The 25,718-nt window shown below is 37.7% G+C and overlaps 1 protein-coding gene across 2 annotated transcripts in view; it reads right to left on the minus strand.

Moving 5' to 3' along the window:
* Positions 1–25,718, minus strand: part of METAP1 (methionyl aminopeptidase 1) — a 61,499-nt gene that overhangs the window by 31,686 nt on the left and 4,095 nt on the right. For both annotated transcript variants that reach the window (XM_019415593.2, XM_053901389.1), the window contains exon 2: positions 1,624–1,675. In XM_019415593.2, the coding sequence (XP_019271138.1) occupies positions 1,624–1,675 (52 nt within the window). The remainder of the gene's footprint in view (positions 1–1,623; positions 1,676–25,718) is intronic.

Consider the following 25,718-nt stretch of genomic DNA (forward strand, 5'->3'; position numbering starts at 1 on the left):
ACACAGGGCTGGCCAGCCGAGAGCTGTCTCCATCCAACAGCATAACATAGCCCAAAGGGATCAAGAATAGTGCTCACCCCTGAGAAAATCCATCTCCAAAAACTCCAGGAGGGCACCATTTAAAAGAAGGCACCATGTGTAAACACCAGAGCTATAAGTAAAACGCAAACAGTCTGAGTCCGAGGCAGTAATAATTATGTTCTTTTTACTTAGGGAACATGAGCTATTTAATTCTCTTGGAGTGTAGGTCATAATAGCCCTTATTTCCTGTAGGAATCCAATATTAACGAAACACACACACTTCAACAAGTTAACATATGCATGGGGTAGAGACCCATTCTCAGCTTTTTTACTAACATACTGTTTCACCTCAACCTTTCCCTTCCCTATGCTTTAACTTCCTGGATATAAAATGTTAATAACTGGCTCAAAAGAGCTCTAACAATATCTAACACATCAGACATACAATACTTAATGTGTGACTTAAGTTACATATTAAATAAAAGTAAATGGCATTTTTAAACCAACCTCTATACTGTACTTTGATCTGAAGTAACAAACCCTGTCATTTATGCTTTCTTAAACTCTTATGTATTCATAATTGTATTTCCTCATTTCTAACCACAATTCCTCCCACAATAACCTAACATTTCCATTAAATGTAGACTTCACTTATAGAACCACAGAAAATAAGTCTTTTTAAATTTTAATTTCCCTTTCCTTCAAATGGTGGTTGAACCGACCTCAATGAGGTTTTAAGATATAAATATATACATATGTATATACATACATATATGAAATAATCTATCTACTTTATTAAACCAGCAAATTCCTAAAAAATATACAGTTAGATGAATAAAAAATAACAAGAGCATTAAGACGAAACTTAAGATGGATGAAGACTGTCTGCCAAGCCTTCATCCATTAGGATGGCAATGCTTTAAGACCAGAAAGCCCTTGTCAATTTTCAGGTAACTGTTACAAATTGTCTTAAGCCCTTAAGCCAGCCCACTAATGAAATGAATTTACAGGATGAGTAAGTAAGCCAAAGCAAGAAAGGGCATGTGAGTTGGCAATAGATCCACGCGGCTGACAGCAATAGCTAAGAAGCAGCTAATCGTTTCACTTTGTTGTGTCTCACAAAGTAACTTTAAAAAGGAAAATTGAGTATCTAGCCGCAAGTAAAAAAACATCAAAAAACAAAGTAATGAAATTTTGAAATAGCAATCAAATTGAAACTAAACAAAAACAAGAGGTCTGGCTAAATTTAGAACCCAGACAGCTCATGTGCACCTGCCTACAACACTTCTACAATGGAAAGAGGGTGCCAAAAAATTAGGACATTCTCAGGTACTGCTCAAGAAAAAGCCATCTATCCTAGCAACCATCTCATGTTTTCATGTTACATACAGGATTAACAAAGACAGTACTCAGCCACATTTTATTTGCATGTTTATGCACCACAAAGAATAAAAAATTTTAAAATATGTGCTAATTCTAGAACATATAGGGATTACACGTTCAGAACATTCACATATACACTTTCAGAACTGGAAGACTTCTAGTCTTCTGCAAAAAGCCTCTTCTAAAACGATTAACACAGAGATGTGTAATTTTACTTACTTGCTTTCTTATGCAGTAACTTGTGAGTTGCCCAACTTCCTTTAAAACATTCCTAAAAGAGCAAACATGAAAATTAGTGTCAGACCTTCCTTAATCAGAAACATTTTAAGGAATACTGTATGTAAGATACAGTTACTGGAAACTCTGCAAAAATCTAAATCAGTTGAGTTTACTATATTCAGTATTTAGTATTTACTATATTCAGTATTTTCAGGGCGCCTGGGTGGCTCAGTTGGATGAGAGTCCGACTTCGGCTCAGATCATGATCTCACGGTTTGTTAGTTCGAGCCCCGCGTCAGGCTCTGTGCTGACAGCTCAGCCTGGAGCCTGCTTCGGATTCTGTGTCTCCCTCTCTCTCTGCCCCTCTCCCACTCATACCGTCTCTCTCTCTCTCTCTCAAAAATAAATAAACATTAAAAAAAAAATAGTCATAGTTATATCTCAATTTTATGTCACCAAATTATTTTTAAGCATTTGAAAAGAACCATGACCCATGTCATACACTGGAGGGATGGGGGCGGGGGGGGGACACACAAGGAAAATTTTGCAGATTTTTCCATTATTTATAGTTTGATTCCTAGTTAGTTGTAGCCTCATTTCAGACACCAATATTTCAGACACCAATAGGAAATACTATATTGGGAAAATGAACTCAAGTAATAAATTGAATTCAAATAATGAACTCAAGTAATAAATCAGAAAAATGAATTCAACCATAGATCTTATTTATGCTTTGATTTTTATAGTATTTCCCTCAAAGAGTTTAAAATCACTCAAACAAATCAGTACAAATACTAAGAGAATTCAGAAACTCCTACAAATGTTTTGACTTTGCAAACATAAAAGAGTAAGTAATGGATAAGGAAAAGCTACGACAAAAGTAGAAAGCCTCCCTAGGACTATGTAGTAATTAAACTACATGACACCAGTGTCGCTAAAGCTACTCTCCCTAAAGGTTGTCCATGGGCTCTGAGGGGTTAGTTTCTCCCTCCAGGGCCAGGATGTTCACTACTTCTCCTTTCCTCTCCTTGTACCCTACACAGCCTGTAACTGTTTGCATTCAGAAAACCCAGGTCAGAGGCACCTGGGTGGCTCAGTCAGTTAAGCATCTAACTTCAGCTCAGGTCATGATCTCAGGGTTCGTGAGTTCAAGCCTCACATCAGGCCCTGTGCTTATGATAGGGAGACTATCCTGGATTACACAAGTAGGCCCTAAATACCATCATCATGAGTATCCTTATAAAAGAGAGGCAAAGAGAGGTTCACCCACACAGGAAAAAAGGTAATATGGCCAGAAGGGTAGAGATTGGAGAAATGTCATAGAGCCTCTGCAGGGAGCATGGCCCCACCATCACCTTGATTTAGACTCAGTGAAACTGATTTTGGACTTCCACCTCCAGAACTATGAAAGAATACTCTGCTGTTGTTTTATGCCACTATGTGGCAATTTGTTAACAGCAGCCACAGGAAACTAAGACAGTAAATAACAAGACACCAGGGCACAGCAAAAGAATGAATCCAATCCACTACTAATTGAGGGTGAAGGATCAATTACAGTCTTCTTGAAGCTTTTTTTGCTTACATGTACTTATTCATGGGGTCAACTCCCAATTATGCATGGTGATTTTTATTTATGTTTTAAAATGTTTTTATACTTATTTATTTGAGAGAGAGAGAGAGAGAGAGAGAGAGAGAGAGAGAGAGAGAGAAGGAATGAGCCAGGGAGGGGAAGAGAGACAGGGAGACACAGAACTCAAAGCAGGCTCCAGGCTCTGAGCTGCCAGCACAGTTCGACACCGGGCTCGAACTCACGAACCATGAGATCATGACCTGAGCCAAAGTCGGACACTAACCAACTGAGCCACCCAGGCGCCCCTTTGCATGGTAATTTTTAAATGGGATGAGCAAAGGCACATGACTTATTTTAAGAAACTTAATTTCAGTCAGCAATTTCAACCTCTTCTTTTCCACCCCTTTCCAAATTATTCATCATCATGGATAAGACTGACAAGAGGGAGGAGACAGATTGGAGTTTCACTTGTTTTTCCCTCCTCCCACCCTAGCTGGTAACAAAGATGTTTATGGCAGTAAGACATTCAGCAAGGAAAAGTTCAGGGACGAGGAAAGAAAGGAGTGAGGCATTCAGGGTGGGTCCTAGAATACCAGTCTAAAAGTCAGCCAGGCCTAGAAGCAAAATCCCACCATGGCTGCATGCTAGGTGCACCAATGTTTTTCTTCAGTTCAAGACCTTGACTCCAATGTTTCCTTAAACCAGACAAACCATCTGCATGCTAAATATGCTTGGTAAAATTTTCAATTCATTTTCATTATGCCAGCTTAGAATAAATCAACTGAATGTCTGCTCAATGAGAACAATATATTGCTAAAGTGGCTTACACATCTCCTAGGAACAAATAGAACCACTATTGCAGCACTGCTATAAATAGACTTCCCTGAAAAAAATTAAGGACAGATTCTTGTCCCATCACATACGCCCCCTTCTCCAAAATCCTAAGGTACTCCAATTGTTACTTAAGCACAAGCACAGTTTGTGCCCTCAGCCTGGCTATCCCTCTTCCTGCCATCACTGAAATTAGGACATAAGAAGGCAGAAAACCATCAAAAAATGAGAAGAAAATGTCAAGAACAATACAGAAGAGACTTCTGAACAGAGCAGGGTTATCAAAGGTGACCCTGTAGATACTCTTCAGCTCTACAAGCCTAGGATTCCATCTTACAAGTAATTATGGAAGACATTACAAGTTCTCAAAAGCTTAAAAATGTGACAGTAGAAATGATGATCTCAAAGTTAACCTCTCCCAAAAGCAGACTGAAATGACAAAAAGTTGAAAATAACAAGATGGTATTTGTGAAACAAAGGACTTGCAACCAACAAGTCTGGGGCACCTGGCTGATTCAGTCAGTAGAGCATGCGACTCTACCTCGGGGTTGTAAGTCCGAGCCCCATAATGGTGTAGAAAATTACTTACAAATAAAAAAATTTTTAAAAATCTTAAAAAAAAAACAAGTCTAACATCTGAATAATAAAATTTCAGAAAGAAAAGGGCGAGGAGAAATCAAAGAAATAAAAGTTTTCCATAACTGAAAGACAGGAGTTTCCAGACTGAAAAGACCCCCGAAGAATAAAACGCAACTTGCCCAAGGATACAATATGAAATTTCTCAACACTGAGATAAGATCCAATAAGCTTCCAGAGAAGGGGGGAGAGGGGGGCATAAATATGCAAAAGATTATGAATCCCATGGCAACAGACTTTTCAACACTGGAAGCTGAACGAAAATGGAGAATATAAAAATTCTGAGAAAACAATTTCCAAACTAGAATTCCAAACCCAGCCAAACTGAAAATCAAGTGTCAGGGTATATAACAAGACATTTTCAGAATCTCAAAAATCTACCTCCTGTGCCATCTTTCTCAGGAAGCTATTGGAGGAGACAGTGCATAAAACATGAGAACTAACCAAGAAAGAGGATGATGTGATACAGACAAAAGAGAAGTAAAGGGCGATGCTTGAAGAGGGATATAAGGAGGACTGCTCCGAAGCAAGCCCAGGGAACAAGTCATGGCTGGAGGTCAGAGAGTTCCCAGATAAAACCGATTACATGCCAAATGTATTTAACAGTACTGAGAGGAATCCTATGAAATTGTAGAAGAGTCTGGGAATGAATCAGTAAACGACCAAAGGATACTGTTAAAAGAACGGGAAAGAGGGAGGCCTGGCTGGCTCAGTCGGTGGAGCTGTGACTCTTCATCTCAGAGTTGTGAGTTCCAGCCCCAAGTTGGGGGTAGAGCTTCCTTAGAAAGAAAAAAAAAATGGATAATAGGGGGCACTGGACTGGCTCAGTCAGAAGAAGAACATGTGACTCTTGACCTCAGGGCCATGAGTTTGAGCCCCATGTTGAGTGTAGAGATTATAGATAGATAGATAGATAGATAGATAGATAGATAGGTAGAATGGGATATAGAGGAAAGCAGGGAGGGGATTTGTAAGTTAGAAACATTTGTCTAGGTATGTGAAATAATTTGAATAACCAACTAAAAAGTTACAAAAAGTTATTTTAATTAATTATGGACATTTTGCCTCCATGATGTTGAGACAGTAAACATAAACCCAATCAAGAAACATCTAAATTACTTTATTGTGAGTTAAGCTTCTATACAAAATATTTTAAAACATATATAGTGCTAAAAAAATCTCTAAAGCTTAAAGTATGAATAAAATCAATATCAATATTTTATCAATAAAATCAAAATCAATATGAAAAAATCAATAGGTAACTTTAGAAAGAAAACACAGACTTTTAAAACTAGGAGAAATTTACAATTTTACAGAAGATGAATTCAAGGGGCATATGGGTGGCTCTCTCAGTTAAACTGTCCAACTCTTAATTTTGGTTCAAGTCATGATCTTGCAGTCATGAGATCGAACCCCGCATCAGGCTCTGTGCTGGTAATGGAGCCTGCTTAAAATTCCCTCTATCCCTCTGCCCTTCCTCTGCTCACGCTCTCTCCTAAAAAAAGAGAGAGACAGAGAGAGAGAGAGAGAGATGAAACCAAGTGATCTCCCACTCAATAGGACTTCTATCACACTGTAATATATGTTACATAAAACTATGAGAGAGATTTTTTAAATGCTATTATATAGATAACCATTTTTCAAATGAATTTTATTTTCTACAATGTAATAATTTAAAATGCTTGCTCACTGCCATATATATATATATGTCTAGATATTCAAATGCAGTTTAAAATTAAAAAGTAAACATCTTCTATGTCTAATGATACCATCTAGGTTGAATACCCACTGTATCAATTCCTTTAGTGTGATACTTAACTTTTTTTAGATCACTGAATCTTTTGAGAATCTTGGGAAAGCAATCATTCCCCTCCACAGAAAAAAACAAATCCATGCACATATAAACTCATGCACACAATTCTACTCATTTATTCATATAAATACAGAATGCACATTATGACCAAAGCACTTGCAAGGTGCTAGGCATTCAGCAGTGAACAATATAGGCCTGTTCTAGACAAATATTACACGGCTAATTACACAATTACACAGTTTAAGTCATAAGGGCTAAAAAGAAAAAGTACATGGTGCCATTAAAAGAGGAAGAAGACAAAAGCTAAAGATATAGTCAGGGATCAGATTAGGTTAAGGATTCTGGTCTACTCTAATAACAGAAAGCCATTAAAGAGTTTTAAACCAAGGAATAACCTGAAAAAGACTGAATTCCTGGCATCCCTGATCTCCATCAAACCCAAAATCAAAACCCCTTTTTCTAAATAATAGCTTAAAGAATGGTCTTAAGAACTGGTTTTTAATATAGGCAGTCCTTGCTTTGCATAGTAGTACAGAGCCATAAAAATGACCAGGACAAGCTATAACCATACAAAGAATCTTGTAAGAAATTGTAAGAAATTACAATTGTTCCATGACCTTTAAAATTTTTTGATAAAACATTAAAAAAAACTGTCAGTTATAAATATATAGAGAACTGGGGGGTGAAGGAATAAAAGTAACACTTATGTACACTGTACTACTGAGAATTAGAGTGTTTTGTTTCTTTATTTAAAAACTTAGCAAGGGGCGCCTGGCTATCTCAGTTGATCTCAGGTCATGAGTTCGAGCCCTACGCTGAGTGTGCAGAGATTGCTTAAATAAATAAATAAAATTTTAAAAAATTAAAAAATAAAAACTCATCAAGACTAGTTTGAACAACGTTTAGCCTTCTTCCCACTGATAACTTATGAAACGGAGTGAGCATCTTTTTGTGCTTGGCAAATTATCCCTCTCCTTTCTAGATGTGGAGCAGCTTCCAAATTTTATCCTTTGCACTTTCAAAACCTCTGAGACTTCCTTTAAAGTTTTTGTTGGTTATCGTTTCCCCTGAGACACTGTCATTCTTTTCAGCACAACCAGTTTCCTCATTTGTGTCAACAAGCTGGCCTCACAGAGGTGCTCTGACTACTCGTCTCGAGTTTCTAGAATGGTGAGCTATGCCAACATTCCCAAGGTCAGCTACTTTTTCTACAACCCCATTTATGTTCTATTTAGATTTCACTTCCAGCATTATCATTTACCATTTCTTTGCTGCACTTTCATCTTTGTTGACAGATTCCTTCTTTCAATTACATTTGTAAAATATCACAGAAGTTCTCACTGAAAGACAAGAAAGCACCACAACTACAGGCTTTGCTGTCTGTCTGGATGAGAAGTGAATGACGGATGTACAGCGACCAATCACTGACAGGTTTTGAAAGAAGGGAGTGACTGGTCACCAATCAAGATGCACACCTGTGATTTACATAGTGCTCCTAGGACTGAAGAATTAGCCCTCAAGTGTGTACTTTATGTAATTACTCTGTGATGTTAGGAGACTTGGTTTCGTTTAACTAAACTATGGTAACTAAACTCATGCGTATCAAAACTGCAAAGTAAGATCTGCCTTTAGGGGGCACCTGGCTGGCTCAGTTGGCAGAGCGTGTGACCTGAGTTCAAGCCCCTCATTGTGCAAAGAGCTTACTTAAAAAAACAAAAAAAACAAAAAAAATCTGCCTTTATATAGTTGGCACTCTCATACAACCTATTTATAAAACCTTTCTAAATGGGTTAAGTGAACAAAAACGCTTCTGCATCACTCAACATCTTTTTTTACCCTCACAGAAGCTGACACACATTTCCGTAAGTTAAAAAAAATCTCTATCCCAACTGATTCATTTAGAGAACACAGAAGTTTACATACCAATTTTAATGGGGGCAGGAGGGAGGGGTACGTACCAATCTGAACAAGAAAGGGTAGGGGAAGAACTATCAGAGAGGAGAGGTAAAAGAAGCATTTAAAATGTTGCCAAAAATTTAGTATATTCACCTAATTTTTTAATACTAAAAAAAAATACTGCCTACTTATTACTAAGGATAATTCATAATTCATAAAGGGTTTCTAAGTAGGGACAACTCAAAACCCACAAGGCTTTCTAAAACATTCCTTTTCAAAACTAAGGTTAGGGCAGTGGCTAAAATCATGGACTTTGAAATCAGACAGACTTGTATCCTAGCTTGGTCACTTATTAAGCTGGGATACTGGAGAAAAAAAAAAAAATCTTAGTATCTCTTCAGTTCCACTTTCCTCAACTGTTATGTTGGGAAAACAATTAGGTTAAATGTGTGGCCAATAAGTGTTCAATTCTAATTGTCATCCATTTTACTTTTTCAAGCAATTTAAATTTTAACTTTGAAAAGATGATGCACCTACATATCTATCTTTAACATGTTGTCAACCCTGGCCCAAATTCCTGGCTTGTGAAAACTGACGGCAATTAGGCAGCTATTGCTTACTGTGAGCTTTGTATCTGACTAGCATCATTACTGCCCACAGAAGCTGCACAGTGGGGAAGGGGATGCAACCCAAAGTTCAAACTTACTCCTAACACGCAGACCATCAGAGAACCCAGCCTACTGGCTCAAGGCGTCTGAGTACAACCTGGGACCAATCTCTGGCAGAATACTAAGCTATGCAACCCTTAGAAAGCCAGGCCACGAAGACAGAGTGCTCCAGGAGAAATCCTCTAATTTTGGTTCAAGAATTAGAGTTCGTGAGTTTGAGCCCCGTGTCAGGCTCTGTGCTGATGGCTCAGAGCCTGAAGCCTGCTTCAGATTCTGTGTCTCCCTCTCTCTCTGCTCCTCCCCTGATCATACGCTGCCTCTCTCTCTCAAAAATAAATAAAGATTAAAAAAAAAAAATCAGGACAGGGAACTCCTAATGCTCAAAGAGCATGGGTATCCACCTTCTCTCTCTTCTATCCTCTCACACCCCAGACCCCAAAGTGATCCTGAGGTGGCCATCTACTACATGAGTTTGTAGGAGCCAAAGTTCTGACGAAGGGGCATTTTCCTTCCCTGATCAGTGCAGAGAGGGTGGGATTAAACCCTACGGCCTTTTTTTTTTTTTTTTTGCCTCTGCCCTCTCGCCATTTGGCCACAGATACAGGCACAGTCATGAAGTGTGCAGCAAAGCAGGTAACTAAACCGCAGCTTACTGGCCAGAAGACCAAAAAAGAGAATTCCCAAAGAACCAGAAAGTACCTGCAAGTTGTTCCAGAAAGGGAACTTACGGAAAGTTGTCCATAATACAATAAACTGATGCTTGTGAGAAAAGAACTAATCAAAAATCCATCATCCAAGTCTCAGACCAAGCACTGGGTCAGAAGGCAGGTAAGAACTCATAGCCTGAATCTAACCAGATTAATAGCCTGCTAAAACAAAAATATCAACATTCTCCATACGGTCTAAACAAGACTCAAGATCTCATAATATTCAAAATCTCCAGGATACAATCTAAAATTATTTGACGTATATTGGGGTGCTTGGGTGGTTCAGTCAGTTAAGCATCTGACTCTTGATTTCAGCTCAGGTCATGACCTCATGGTTCATGGGTTCGAGCCCCACATCAGGCTCTGTGCTGACAGTGCAGAGTCTGCTTGAGATTCTCTCTCTACCCCCATTCATTCACTTTGTCTTTCTCTCAAAATAAATGTTGAAAACTTTTTTTAAAAACTATTTGACATAGGGGCACCTGGGTGGCTCAGTGGGCTGAGCGTCTGACTTCAGCTCAGGTCATGATCTCAAGGTCTGTGGGCTCGAGCCCCGCGTCAGGCTCTGTGCTGACAGCTCAGAGCCTGGAGCCTCCTTCCGATCCTGTGTCTCCCTCTCTCTCTCTGCCCCTCCCCACTCACACTCTGTCTCTCTATCCTTCAAAAATAAACATTAAAAAAAATTTTTTTTTAATTCAACAAGGCACGAAAAATAAATATAAAAGGCATACAGACAGGGAAGGCAGGAAGAGGGAGAGAGAGAGGGAGAGAGAGGGAGAGAGAGGGAGAGAGAGGGAGAGAGAGGGAGAGAGAGGGAGAGAGAGGGAGAGAGAGGAGAGAGAGAGATAGAGGGAGAGGGAGAAAGAGGGAGAGAGAAGGAGAGAGAGGGAGGGAGAGAGGAAGGAAGGAGGGAAGGAAGGATCCTCTTTCAAAGATGACATAATTATCTATATAAAAATATAGCAGCACCTGGGTGGCTCAGTTGGTTGAGCGTCCAGCTCTTGATTTTGGCTCAACACTAAGCATGAAGGCTGCTTAAGATTTTCTCTCTCTCTCTCTCCCCCCCCCCCCCCCCCCCCCCCCGCTCCTCTCTTCTCTCCTTCTGCCCCTCTCCCCCGGCTCAGGCTCTTTCTCTCTCAAATAAAAAAAAAAAAAATACAAATAAATAAAAAAAATTAGAAATACAAAGGAAAAAACTCCCAGAAGTAAAATATCAGGGTTACAAATACAGAGTCAACACACAAAAACCCACTGTATTTCTATATACTGGCAGTATATAACTGGAAAATGACACAAGAGCAATACCATTAAAAACCACTCCTCCCAAAATTAAATAATATAAAAGTAACAAAACGTGAACAGGAGCTATAGGCTGAAAACTAGTTAATAATAAGAGATCAAATATGACCTAAATAAGTAGAGAGGTATCTTGTATGCACAGAGTGGAAAACTCAACATCTGAAAGATGTCAATTCTCCCCAAATTCATTTATAAGTTTTAAGCAATTCCAGTCAGGATTTTTCTTTTAGACATAAAAAAGTACAATTCTAAAATTTATATAAAAATGCAAATAAACTAGAATTGCTCAAACAATTTTGAAAAAGAAGAAAAGAATTGGAGGACTCTTACACTTTTTCTCACATTCAGGAAATAATTTTTCTATTTCTACTCTAAAAATATTAGAGACTCATGCTGAAACCTATGAAATTCATTTTCGGCATCCATAGAAGCAATTTTTTGTATTTGATGTAATGATTTGATGTATTACTATATTAATAGCTTTTCCTATTATTTCATGATTTCTAACTCCCTGAAATAAACTAGCTGACTATGGTAGATTATTCCTTTTTATACTGCACAATACAACTTCACAGTATTTGTTTTGCAAAGTTGTGGGCATTTTAAGTCTCGCAGTATGCATTGTTGGTATTTCTTAATCCAGGGTTTTCCTGCTGCCCTGTCTTCCCTTTCCTGTCTAACTACCATTTCAATATTAATAGCAACCCTTATTATTACTGGTCAACAGGTAATAGGGAAGCTGTCATAACTTCCCTGCTTCAGAGTCTTGTCTCAAAAATACAAATTCCTGCCATCTTAATGAATAGAAAGGACCAGGTGGCAAAAATCTAGAGGAAGGTTTCTGTCAAGCTGAGTTAGGAGGATCACTGTCCATTAGAGATAAAGGCCTGTCAAGCCTCCAGTCAACATTTGTCGATTGGAACTACCATTTGTTGAGAGCCTTTTTTGTGTGTGTGACAGGCACCTTACATGCATTATCTCACTCAGACCTCACACTTATCCTAGGAATCGGATATTAAGATTCCCATTTTACAGATGGGGAAACTAAAACAGGAAAGGGTTAAATAACTTGAACCAGCTCAAACAGCTGTTGGGTTTTCAGGTTCCAAGGTCCACTCTTTCTATGCAGCTACAAAGCTCACAGGGCAGGGCTCTGAAGAAGTGACAGCTCAGTAAAGGGGAAATAAGATGGGGCACCTGAATGGCTCAGTTGGTTAAGCAACTGACTCTTAATTTCCACTCAGGTCATGATCTCGAGGTTCATGAGCTCGAGACCCTCGTCGGACCTGGCACTGACCTCGCAAAGCCTGCTTGGGATCCTCTCTCTGCCCCTCCCACCACTCGCACATGCGCACTCACTCTCTCTTGCTCTCTCTCTCAAAATAAACATTAAAAAAAAAAAAAAGAGCTCTCTGAGACAGGAGCAGGGAGCTGGTGCCACTCCCACCTGTGCCCAACTCTAAATGTATCTTTCAAAGCAATTAAGCTTAAATAATCAGATGCCCTCCTCTGCTCCATTCAAACCTTACCTTTCTTCAAGAGTACAGAAGATAATAATAACTGATTTTAAATACCATCTGTCCCTCAGTGGGAACTGACATTTCTAACTGCCTCTACAATTCACTTAATAATCTATTCCACTGTGATCTGTACCACTGATTTGATTCTGAGGTAAACTTTGAATAAACTAAAAGCAGCATAAATTTTTTAAAGGGATCTTATTTCAAAATCCTTCTCCATCCTCACTTCATGGTGGGCAAAGTAAAACAACCCAAAATAATATATAAAGATCAACATTTAAAATACCCCTTAAGCATTCATGGAAAATTATTTTTTCATATCTGTTTTAAAAAGTCACAAGCTATGCAGTAATTACCAAGATTTAAAAATAATCATGCTTGACTCTGCTTCAGCAAAGAACACTTACAACAAGAACATACTCCTGGAAAAACACAACACGTTTTACATTTTTCAGACTACTTGGTATTCTAAAGAAGCTTATGATGCACTGGAGATCAACTCTGTCCCACATCGATTTTTCTCCCAACTGTATTTTCAATGTAGCCATCATCAACTAACATTTTGAAATTTCACACATTCACTGAAAAGTAGCTCTCCACCAAATAGCCTTCTACTTTCCTCAAAGGATTTCAGAGTGCTTTATATTTAGTTCATGAAACTTACATCAAATCCCAATTTTTTAATAAGAGGACTAATAGGATTATTCTCATTAAATAAACCGGGGAACTATCTCATGAAACAGCTTAATTAGCTAAAGGCTTTTATTTCAAGATATCTGAAGATTCAAGAAAATATTCCTAAGAAACACCTCTCACCTGTATAAGTGCACCCACCTTCCCCTTACTTGCTGAGGCCATGAAGCAACCTGGTCATGACCTTCAAAAATCACTGAGGACGTCAAGAACATTCTCACATCTCCTAGTAACTCTTGATGACTGAACAGTGTTCCTTCCCTAAACCACAATCTCCCTCTTTCTCTTCTCCCATTCATTATCAGCCAAGGACCACCCAAAGCCCCGAGTGACTGCCCATTTCCTAAAAAACCAACCTCTGAATGCTTAAGTTGGCAATCTTTCCCTGCTCATCTCTGAGAAATGTACCAATGACCTAATTAAAACTAGACTTAAAGTTCCCCAAACACACGTCCCTTTCCTTTGCACAACCTGGTCTATGTGCTCCTGACACTCACCTTTACATCTGAGTTCTCAGAAGCCTTACCTATCCCTTCAGGTCTATTTCAAATGCTACCTTCCCTATATAAATGTCCACCACACCACACCCCACCCCACCGCCAAGCCTAACAGGTCACCTGTGCTTATTTGGTGCTTGTTTGAGAGCACTTTGCCTCACTGCTTTAGTCTCCACCTATTTAACAGCACCAAAGCACTGTGTATTGATTACCTCTTATAACTAGTTGTGTAAACCTTTAGTTTTCACCCCAAGAGAACGTATTTTTTCTTTAGCACAAGCAAAAGTCTACCAGTTTTAGGAGCTGCTATGAGAGAGTATGGTTCTTAATCCTGGCTACATAAAAGAAACACCTGGAAAGCTTTTCTTTTCTGAGGATAGGCTACATAGGGGATTCTTATTTATTTCCAGGATTGTGAATCTCTGGAGAGCAATAAAGTACCAACAGAATTAAGAGACCTGTGTTTTCATTTCACTGCTAGAACAAGTCTTTTCCTATTTTATTCTTCTTATCTAGTTAATCCCAATATCCCCACCCTATTTTAGGCTCTACTGACATGTCAAATTACCAAAACAGCTTCCCAAATGGTATCCCTACCAGAACCCTCTCCTCTCTCCAATCTTTTCTGATTCCAAACCACAAACCATCCTACAAGTAGTTGCTAGAATTAACATTAAATGGTTTTCCTAATGTGAACACCTACCTACTCCTGCCTCCTTAAGAACCTGTATTATCTTGTTCTTTTCTGCCCTCTCAAAACTAAAATCAATTCATGTTGATAAGGGTCTGAGTAAACAGACACACCATTCAGTGTTAATGAGTCTTGAATGATCAACTGATACCAAGAAGGCTCCATGTATCAAATATAACATGTATATAAATATACAACACATATATATATTCCCACACAGAAAAATACCATTTGAGCCAGTAATTCCACTTCCCTCCAAAAAATTTATATATTTAAGTATAATTGATATACAGTTATATTAGTTTCAGGTGAACAACATACTGATGCAACAATTCTATACATTACTCAGTGCTCATCATAATATCCACTTCCAAAAATTTAGCCAAGGAAAATAACCTGACAAACAAGCAAACATGCAATTTAAGGCTCACTGCAGTATTGTTTATAACTGTGAAAAGCTAAAGAGAGTTTAGATATCCATCAATATAATATGGTTTAAATTCTGATTCAACCATGCAAATAAATCCTACATCATTATTAAAAGTAATGGAAATAACCTTACTTACAAGCATACAAAGAATTCTACAATGTTTTAGTGTTAAAAAAAAAAAAAGTAAATTAGAAGGAAAACTGGAAAAATCCACAAATGTGTGGAAATTAAACAATGTACTCTCCTTTTTTAATGTTTTTAATTTTGAGAGACAGAGCATGAGTGGGGGAGGGGCAGAAAGAGAGGGAGACAGAGCATCCAAAGCAGACTCCACGCTGAGAGCAGCTAGCCCAATGTGGGCAGAACCCTCAAACCACAGGATCATGACCTGAGCCAAAGTTGGACACTCAACCAACTGAACCATCCAGGCACCCCTAAACAATGTGCTCTTAAACAATCAATGGGTCAAAGAGAATGACACAAAGAAAATTACCAAATACCTTGAGACAAATGAGAACAAAACACAACATACCAAAATTTATGGGATGCAGGATAAGTGAAGTTTATAGCTATAAATTCATACATTAAAAAGGAAAAAAGATCTCAAATTAATAACACTAACTTTACACCTCAGGGAACTTTAAAAAAGAACATACCTAATCTAAAGCTAGCAGAAGAAAGGAAATGATAAAGATTACAACAGATTAATAAAAGATAAAAAACAATGGTGGGGGGTAAGAATGAACACAACTAAGAGTGGAATATTTTTTAAAAGATCAACAAAATTGACAAACCCTTAGCTACTTAGAAAAAAAGAGAGAAAACTCAACTAACAATAAAGAGGGTAAGCTTTTCCTCTAAGACCAGAAATAACTCAAGGATGCCCACTCTCACCACTGCTATTCAACACAGTATTGGAATTCTTAGCCAGAGCAATTAAGCAAGAAAGAGAAATAAAGGGCTTCCAACTAGAAAGGAAAAGCAAAATTATCTTAGTTCACAGATGACATAATCTTATATGTAGAAAACTTCTTAAAGATTCTAAAGTGAAAAACTATTAGAACTAATACGCAAAATCAGTAAAGTTGAAGGATACAAAATCAACATGCAACAATGTTTCTATACACTAACAGTGAATAATCTGAAAAGGAAATTAACAACTCCATTTATAACATCAAAAAGAATAAAATACCTAGAAATAAATCTAACAAGGCAAGGGACTTATACACAGAAAATTACAAAACAGTGCTGAAATTAAAGGCACATACAAATGGAAAGCAGTCCTGTTTATGGATTGAAAGACTTAATACTGTTAAGATGTCAGTACTACACAAAGCAATCTACAGATTCAACAAAATCACTATTAAAATCTCAAAAACTTATTTTGCAGAAATGAAGAGTCGTCCTAACATTCATATGGAATCTAAAGGGACCCCAAACAACCAAAACAATTAGTTTTAAAAAGAACCAACTCAGAAGACTGACACTTCTACAAAGTGTCATACTACATGCTACATACATACAGCATACTACAAAGCTACAATAATCAAAACAGTATGATACTGCCATTAAGACAAATATAGAGACAACTGGAATAGAATGGAGTCCAGAAATAAACCCCCAGATATATAGTTAAATGACCTTATTAGAGTACCAACACCACTCAATATGGAAAGGACAGTCCCTTCAATAAATGGTGTTAGGAAAACTAGAGATCCACATGCAAAAGATGAAGTTGGACCCTTATCTTACACCATATATAAAAATTAACTCAAAATTGGTTAAAGAAGTAAACATAAGGCCCAAAACCATAAAACTCAGGGGAAAAGCTTCATGACATTAGATACAATGATTTCTTGCATGTGACACCAAAAAGAAAAGGCAACACAAGCAAAAATAAAGTGGGACTACATCAAACATTAAGACTTTTGCTCATCAAAGGACACAATCAAAGGTGAAGAGGCAACCTATGGAATGGTAAAAAAGATATGCAAATCATGTATCTGATAAGGGGTGAATATCCAGAATATACAAAGACTCCTACAACCCAACTAGAAAAAAAATCACATAACCTGATTTAAAAAATGGGCAAAGGACTTCAACAGACATTTCTCCAACAATGATTTGAAAAAAATAAATAAAAAGGCCAATAAGCATCTGAAAAGATGCTCAATATCACTAGTCATCAGAGAAATATAAATCAAAACCCAATGACATATCATCTCACACCCACTAGGATAAGCTACTATCAAAAAAACCTGAAAATACTGGCAGGGATTTGGAGAAGCTGGGATGTTTGTGTACTGTTGGTGGAACTGTAAACTACTATGTAAACCATACTGGGATAATGTAGCTGCTATAGAAAACAGTATGATGGTTCCTCAAAAAACGAACATATAACTAGTTAAAGATCCAGCAATGCCTCTTCGGAATATATATCCAAAAGAATTGAAAGCAGGGTCAAAGAGACATTTGGACAGCACATTCATCAGCAGCACTGTTCTCAATAGCCAAGAGATGGGAGCAACCCATATGTCTACCAAAGGATGAACAGACAAACAAAATGTGGTACATACACATAATGGAACACTCTGCAGCCATAAAAAGGAACTAAATCCTGTCACTTGCTACACCATGGATGAACCTTAAGGACACTATGTTAAGTGAAATAAGCCAGTCACAAAAGGACAAATACTATGTGATTCCACTTGTATGAAGTATCTAAAATATTCAAATTCATGTATAAAGAAAGCACAATGGTGGGTAGCTAGGCTAGAAGAAGGGAGTAAAGGAGAGTTGTTATTTAATGGGTTTCAGTTCTGCAAAATGAAACATTTCTGGAGATCTGCTCAACAACAATGTAGTAGATATACTTAACACTACCAAAACTGTACACTTAAAAATGGTGACAGTGGTCGTTTGTGGGTTTTTTTACAATAAGAAAAAAAAGACATAACTTTAAAAAAAGTTAAGGGGCACCTGGGTGGCTCAGTCAGTTAAGACCGACTCTTGATTTCAGCTCAGGTCATGATCTCATGGTTCATAGCATCAAGCCCCATGTCAGAATCCCTGTTTGGGATTCTCTCTCCCTCTCTCTCCATCCCTCCCCCTGACTCATGCACGCTCTCTTTCAGAATAAATTTAAGGGGAAAAAAAAAAAAAAGGTTAAGTTCTAAAACTGAATAGCTCTATGTAAGAGCAATGACCTCATTTTTGTTTTGAAAAAATAAAAACAGCTAACATTTGAGCATGTACTATATGCCAAGCACAGATTTAGACACTTACCATGTATCAATGCTGTTAATCCTACAACTCTAAGAGGTAGGTAATATTATCATCCCATTTTACAGATGAGAAAACTGAGACACAGATTAATTAACATGTCCAAAAAACATAAAGCCAGGTTTTAAATGCAGGCCCTCTTGAGGTACTATCTATGCTCTTAACTTCTATGCAATACAAATATAAAAGTCTGGAAAGATAATTAACCAGAGTGTTAACATTCTTCTAGGTATCATCATGATGGACTTTTTAAATTTTTCTTTTTTTTTTTTTTTCAACGTTTTTAATTTATTTTTGGGACAGAGAGAGACAGAGCATGAACGGGGGAGGGGCAGAGAGAGAGGGAGACACAGAATCGGAAACAGGCACAGGCTCCAGGCTCCGAGCCATCAGCCCAGAGCCTGACGCGGGGCTCGAACTCACGGACCACGAGATCGTGACCTGGCTGAAGTCGGACGCTTAACCGACTGCGCCACCCAGGCGCCCCTGGACTTTTTACTTTACATGCTTCTATTAAATTTATGCAAAGATCATGTACTGCTTTTTGCAATGAAAACCAAAAGGAGATATTTACATTTTCAAAAAATATGCTTAAGGGAACAGCAAGGTCTCTGTCCCTACTAACTACCCCTACTCTTCACTACAGTAAAGCTACTCTATTTGCTATGACACAACACCTTCTCAGCTTGCATCTCTACTTCCATAAGTTCATCCTTCCCCTGGAAAGAATGTCCTCTCCTACACCCTAATGCACACCTTCTGATTCACTTTTCCACTTTCAGTTATTTCTGTAATTTATCAAAATCCAGTTCTTAACTCACCTCCTTCAGGAGGTCTTCTAGGACCTGTCCTTACCTATAGCATTTTTTCACCTATTTAGTGTACTCCTTTAGAAAGACTGCCCTGTAGAGGTTTTATTTATGTCCCTCATATGGTCTTCAGCAAAATTTCCCGAAGATCTTACTACTCCTTTTCCTAGAGACAAGGACACTCCAGGAGCATGAAACATACTTAAAGCACCCAGATCTGGATTTCTAAAGACATTCCTACCAAAAACAAGAGCTCCTTAGAGACAGGACTGATTCTATGTCTGGGATAGGGAAATTACAAGGTAAATCTGATTTGTCTTGTAGCAGAAAGCCAGGAAGCAATCAGAGACTAATGAAGGAAGGTCAAAAAGCTACAGAAGTCACTTTGAAAGTGGTACCACTGACTGAATCTGAGACAATTTGAACATCAAAAAGAGTAAGGACTGTAACCTATTTTAATGTTTAACGAAGGGGAAAAAAATTCAAAGGTCCCTATACTGAAAAATGTGAAAACTCCAACAAACATTTGTGACCGTTTAAAGTGACCGATGCATTACTGTTACATGTCTTTTTAGTAGGAATATTATAGTACGTTTTTAGGTGGAACATAATTTATTAGCCAGTTGATAAAGATAAACTCTTCCTTACAAGAAAAAAAAATCAGCTATTAAATGCCAGAATGCAGTGGGGAGGGGAATCACCATTTGCAACCCCTATTGGAATAATTATCAGACAAGCATCATTAATGGATACTAAAACCACTAGGAGAAAGCATGTTGAAAAAAAGCATATTCTCATAGTGCCAGAGGATCACCCCACAGATTACACAGTCATTGCTAAGTGAAAAATGTGTTTACAGTGGTGATCTGGTAGCACTTTAACAAAGAGATCAAGTTTAGTGGTGGGACAACCGGGTGTTCTGTGCCTCCTGATGTGATACAATACAAGGCACACAGCATCACCCAGGAGTCTTTTCAAGGGAATCTTGACATATTCCAATTAGGCCTCTGGACCTAATATCTGGCTTAAGGAAAATACAGGGGATAAAAGAACAACTTAAAGACACTATAAGGAAATAATAAAAAAATCAAGAATGTGTGATACTCTATAAGACAACTGAGTAGTCTCTGTAAAAGTCAGCATCATGAAATAAAGATGAGAGAACTCTTCCAAATTCAAAGAGGCTGAGAGGACAATCAAATGCTATCTGTGAGCTTTGATAGGATTTTGATTCCAAAAATAACAAAAAGCAAAACATACAACTATTAAAGACGTGCTTAGCGAATAACTGACAAATATGAACAGGCTTGACTATTAGACGACATTAGGGAATCCTTGTCAATTTTCTTAAATGTAATCATGGCACTGTAGTTAAGAAAGAAAAACATCCTTGTCGTTAGAGAACGCATGCTGAATAGTTAATGGCTGTGGTGTCATGTTGTCTGTGACTTATTCTCAAATGTTTCAACAAATACATACAAAAATGCAATATACACACAAGCAGACACAAAGCAAGCAAGGCACAACATTAATTTAGGTGATGAGTATACTGCAATTAGTTATAATATTCATCTTTAAGTTTTTCTATGGTTTGAAACTGTTCGAAATAAAAAACTAGAGAAAGAGGGAGACAGAATCCCAAGCAGGCTCCGTGCTGTCAGCACAGAGCTCAATGTGGGGCTTGAACCCATGAACCATGAGATCATGACCTGAGCCAAAACAAAGAGATGGATGCTTAATGAACTGAGCCACCCGGGCGCCCCTCCTTGTTATTTTTCTTAAGAGAAGTATACTTGCATATAATATTAGTTTCATGTGCACAACACAATGATTCAATCACTTGTCTTTTTTAAAGTACTTCCTGTTTGTACAAGGAACTATTAAGTCCCTGGAGACAGTTAAATTTTTTCAGGTTTACAAACATACAAATAACCCAATGAATGTTGTTATTCAGAAGTAACACAAAAGACCAGATTGACAAAAATCAAAATGTCTGTTAATTTCAAGTCCTAGCTAGGATATAGAACAATATAAAGTTCTGGATGATGGGAGGAGAAGTACAAGCGCATTGAAAAACAATTTGGCACCATCAAAATAAAGCTAAACACATACGTATCCTATGACTCAAGAATTTTTCTCCTGGGTATATACCCAGGAGAAACTCTTGCACACAGGCACCAAGAGCTAGGTACAAGACTATTTAAAGCAGCACTGTTTACAATAACAAAAACTTAGAACAACCCAAATTTCCATTAACAAAGAAATGAATAAACTATGATATATGAATTCATTGGAATACCATAGAGAATGAAAATGAATGAGCTAGAGCTACACACAACACGAATGAATCTTAAGAACTTAATGTTAAACGAAGAAAGCAAGTTGCAAAGAATACTAGCAGTGATTTCATTTACAAAATTTTCAAAAACATCAAAAGTAAACAATGTATTATCTAAGGAATCAAACATATGGGAAAGCAAATGAATGATAAACACAAAATTCAGGATATGTAGTACCTCTTGTGTGAGGAAAGCGTCGGAGCCTTCTGGTTTTACTTGTTTTACTAGTAATGTTCTTTTTAATAACTTAAGTGCTTAGGCATTTACCATGTCTTTTTTTTTTCTTTTTAGATTCTATGGATGATTTACCACTAGTTTTTAATTCTACTCAAAATCTAACGAAAACAATTTAGCAAAGAAAAAAAAAGATAATATTTATATATAGATCCTGACTTTAAGGTACCTAAAACCTCAATTCAAAAACAATACTAAATTATTCACACAATAACTGCATTTATATTTTTCTCTGCATTTGCTTAGTAGTGAACAATGCAAAAGTTATCAGTATTCAAATAATCAAACCTATCAGTAGTACCAATTAGCAAAATAACCAGGAATAAAATAAATCCCTTCACCCAAAAAGTCACGTCCCATTTGAGGGAGGGAGGGGGAAGCCAAGGCAGGTCTAATGGCACTTACATTTACCTATTTTACTGAGTGATTTAACGTCATAGCTTGATGGATAAGACAAAGTAGCCTTCGGAACGTGATATAAAAGGTTGCCCTTTTGTACCTTTCATCAAGGGAAAATCATTAAAGACAGGTTTACAATATGGAGAAGTCTCTGTCTCCTCTTACTTTATTAAGGAAATTGCTACAGTCACAATTTATCTTTTTTACCCTAACCACTAGAGGCCTGAGCTATGACCCAGATAAATGGGACACTAGCAGACCCCAGCTAACAGTGTTTTTAAGAATGCTTTCCAACAGACATGGCACAGCTCTAGTGTATCAGGAAGAAGTCCCTACTGAATTTTATGGTAAAACAGGTAAGTTACTGGAGACAAAAACAGGAGAGAATTTTTTTTTAAGTGTCAATATAATTTTCCTTGTTGTAGGTAAAATGTTGAATAGCAGACCTCTAGAGCTTATTCTAGAGGGGGGTGTGTGTGTGTGTGTGTGTGTGACTGAAACTTACTGCCTGATTAGCACCTTCCACTTCTCCCTCCTCCCAGCCCCTGGCAGCTACCATTATATTCTTTGATTCTATGAATTTGACTATTTTAGATACCTCATGTAAGTGGAATCATGTAGTGTCTGTTAACTGGCTTGTATCAGTTAATATAATGTCATGGCACACTGCAGACTCATTTTTTAAGGCTGTATAGTATTCCACTATGTGTATATGCCACGTTTTATTTATCCATTCACCCACCCATGGACACTCTGGTTGTTTCCACAACTTAGCTATTGCGAATAGCGAGTGCTACAAGAGAACTTACTTGCAATATATAACTCAGGGGAAGAATTACAGGGTCCCTCTCCCAGGTTTAACTACAGCTGCCAAACACGTTGAGACAAGAAGACACAGCTTACAGAGTGTGTTGAATTGCTCTTTATTCAAAGCCACACACAAGACTGATACTAATCAAAGAAATCAAAAGAAAAAGGTGTAATTGTTGAGCTAGGAGTACTACCTGCCCAAGCATGAATAAGCAAATGCTTCATGTTGAAACTGTGAGGTCAGGAGAGGTTCATGATCAAGCAGAAAGGGTAGTAATTATATTTATACTCCATTACATTAAATCTTTGATATGCAGAGATTCACAATAGTTGCTTTACAGAGTATGCCTGCCTATATTATATCTACTAAATGGGTTTGCTATTAATACCAAGGACAATTCCTCAGTAATTAATACAGGAGTTACCATGCCATTGCTTTTCCCTCCTAACATCTAGAGCTAAGCATGCGCTTAGCTATGTGCTTATGTGTCTGTCACGCCACCCCTGCCAATATTACTAAGACCAAACTAAAAATTTTGTATGCCAAATAATTTTTTGTATGTCAAAAAGTCTCACCAAAAAAAAAAAAAAAAGAAAAAAAGCGACTAAAACATCTATCCACAAACTGTATGAACAATATAAGATCACACCTACTACCAACAGCCCTTCAATCTCTAAAAAATTCATTAAAGACTTGTTCCACTTTTGATTATCTACCAAATGCTGCTAAAAAAAAAAAAAAAAAAAAAAAAAAAGTTTATTTATTTTTTGAGAGAGAGACAGAGTGTGAGTTGAGGGACAGAGAGAGAGGGAGACACAGACTCCAAAGCAGGCTCCAGGCTCTGAGCTGTCAGCACAGAGGCCGACATGGGGCTCGAACCCACGAGCTTCGAGATCATGACAGGAGCCAAAGTCAGACACTTAACCGACTGAGCCACCCAGGTGCCCCAGAGGCTTGCTTTTTATAAGTTCTACTGGAATATAAGTATAACTCATGCCAAAATGCCAACACGTTTGTTTATAATATAAGCATGTCAATAAAAAGATCTCCACTGGGGCATCTGGGTGGTTCAGTCGATTAAGCATCTTGACTTTGACTCAAGTCATGATCTTATGGTTCATGAGTTCGAGCCCGACACTGGTGGGTCCTATCAGCGCAGAGCATGCCTGGGCTTCTCTGTCTCTCTGTCCCTCTCAAAATAAATAAATAAATAAGCTTTAAAAAAAAAAAAAAAAGATCCCCACTGACCACCACAAAGTCTGCAAACCAACAATGATCTTTATAAGATCGATGAGCTTCGTAAGAAGCTCTGATAGTTATACCCAATCACCTAACTTACAAAAGTTATCTAGGCGTGGTATGACATAATGTGAGGAATGTAAAGATAATCCCTATAAAATACAATATGGTAATATCTCCATCAATGATGAAGATGAGTTCCAGAAATACACTGCATTATCAGGAACTTTGATACAAAAGGAGAAAGAATTTCAGAGGACAGGGTTGCATTTCAAAGATGCTGTATGTTGGAAGGGCAATTCCTTCCTTCCTTTCCAACTCCAACCCACAAGAGGCTCAGCTACTCAACTTTTTCCTGGAGACCCAGTTCATCACCTTACTTTGCCACTGCTTCTTTGAAAGAATCTACTGCAAGACTTTGTTCAAAATGTTCATAAACAGACAGGAGCACATCTGTGGGGGGTAGGCAAAATGGATGAAGGGGAGTGGGAGATACAGGCTCCCAGTCATGGAATGAATAAGGCATGGGAATAAAAGACACAGCACAGGAAACGTAGTCAGTGATACTGTAATAGTGCCGTATAGTGACAGATGGTAGCTATATTTGTGGTAAGCACAAAGGTACAGAGATGTTGAATCACTGTTATACACCTGAAACTAATGTCACATTGTGTGTCAACTATACTCAAACTAAAAAATTTAAAATAAAATAATAATGATGATAAGGTTCTAAATATTCTGAGAATTACTAAAATGTGACAGAGACACTAAGTAAGCTAAATGGGGCCAAGAAACTTGCTTGACACAGGGTTGCCACAAACGTTCAATTTAAACAAAAAACACAGTATCTGTAAAGCACAATAAAGCAAGCACAATACAATTAGGTATACCTATATATACCTCCATTTCTAGCTTTTCTTTAATTTCTCTCAGCACTGGTACATACTTTTTTTAGTGTAGAGATCTTTCATTGCTTTTATTAGATTTTCCCTAGTTATTTGATTTCTTTGGGTGCTACTGTAAATAACATTATTTTATAATTTTACTTTTTGATAGCTATTATGGAGAATAAAAATTGTTTTACAGCACCTGGGTGTCTCAGTCTTCATTTCGGCTCAAGTCATGATCTCATGGCTCATGAGATCAAGCCCTGTGTCAGGCTTTACGCTGGCATTGCAGAGCCTGCTTGAGATTTTCTCTCTCTCTCTCTTTCTCTCTCCTCCCCCTCTTATGCACACACTTTCTTTCTCTCTCAAATAAAAGTTTTTTTAAAAATTGTTTTCATAATTAAAAAAATATTTTTCATAAACAAATGATACTTCTTCCTAAACATTTTTAAACCTTCCTCATAACTAAGTGTAAGGGTATTAGATGTGAGGCATATATGCATAATAAAACCACTCACTGAACACTGTGCTAAGCACTTTGCACGCTCTTATTCACCTTCCCCTCAGCTCCATGAAGAGGATACACCATTAGCCCTCTACTACAAATTTAAGAGAGAACTTAGCCAAGAACATAGCAGCAAAGATTTAACCCTAGGTCAGACTATATACCCAGTCTCTTTCCACTCACACTATACTATCTTTTAGTTATTGTATCTTATAAATGATTGGAAATCACTCATGTCTTCTCAGCTGATCCTTTAACTACACACAAGGTAGCATCTGCCCTGGGCTGATATTCACTAAGGGCAAGAATGCTCTTTGCTTTTCTTCTCAGGCCCATCAA

This window comes from Panthera pardus, unplaced genomic scaffold (assembly GCF_024362965.1).
Source record: "Panthera pardus isolate Hobbes unplaced genomic scaffold, ASM2436296v1 HiC_scaffold_13, whole genome shotgun sequence".
NCBI classification, from domain to species: Eukaryota; Metazoa; Chordata; class Mammalia; order Carnivora; family Felidae; genus Panthera; species Panthera pardus.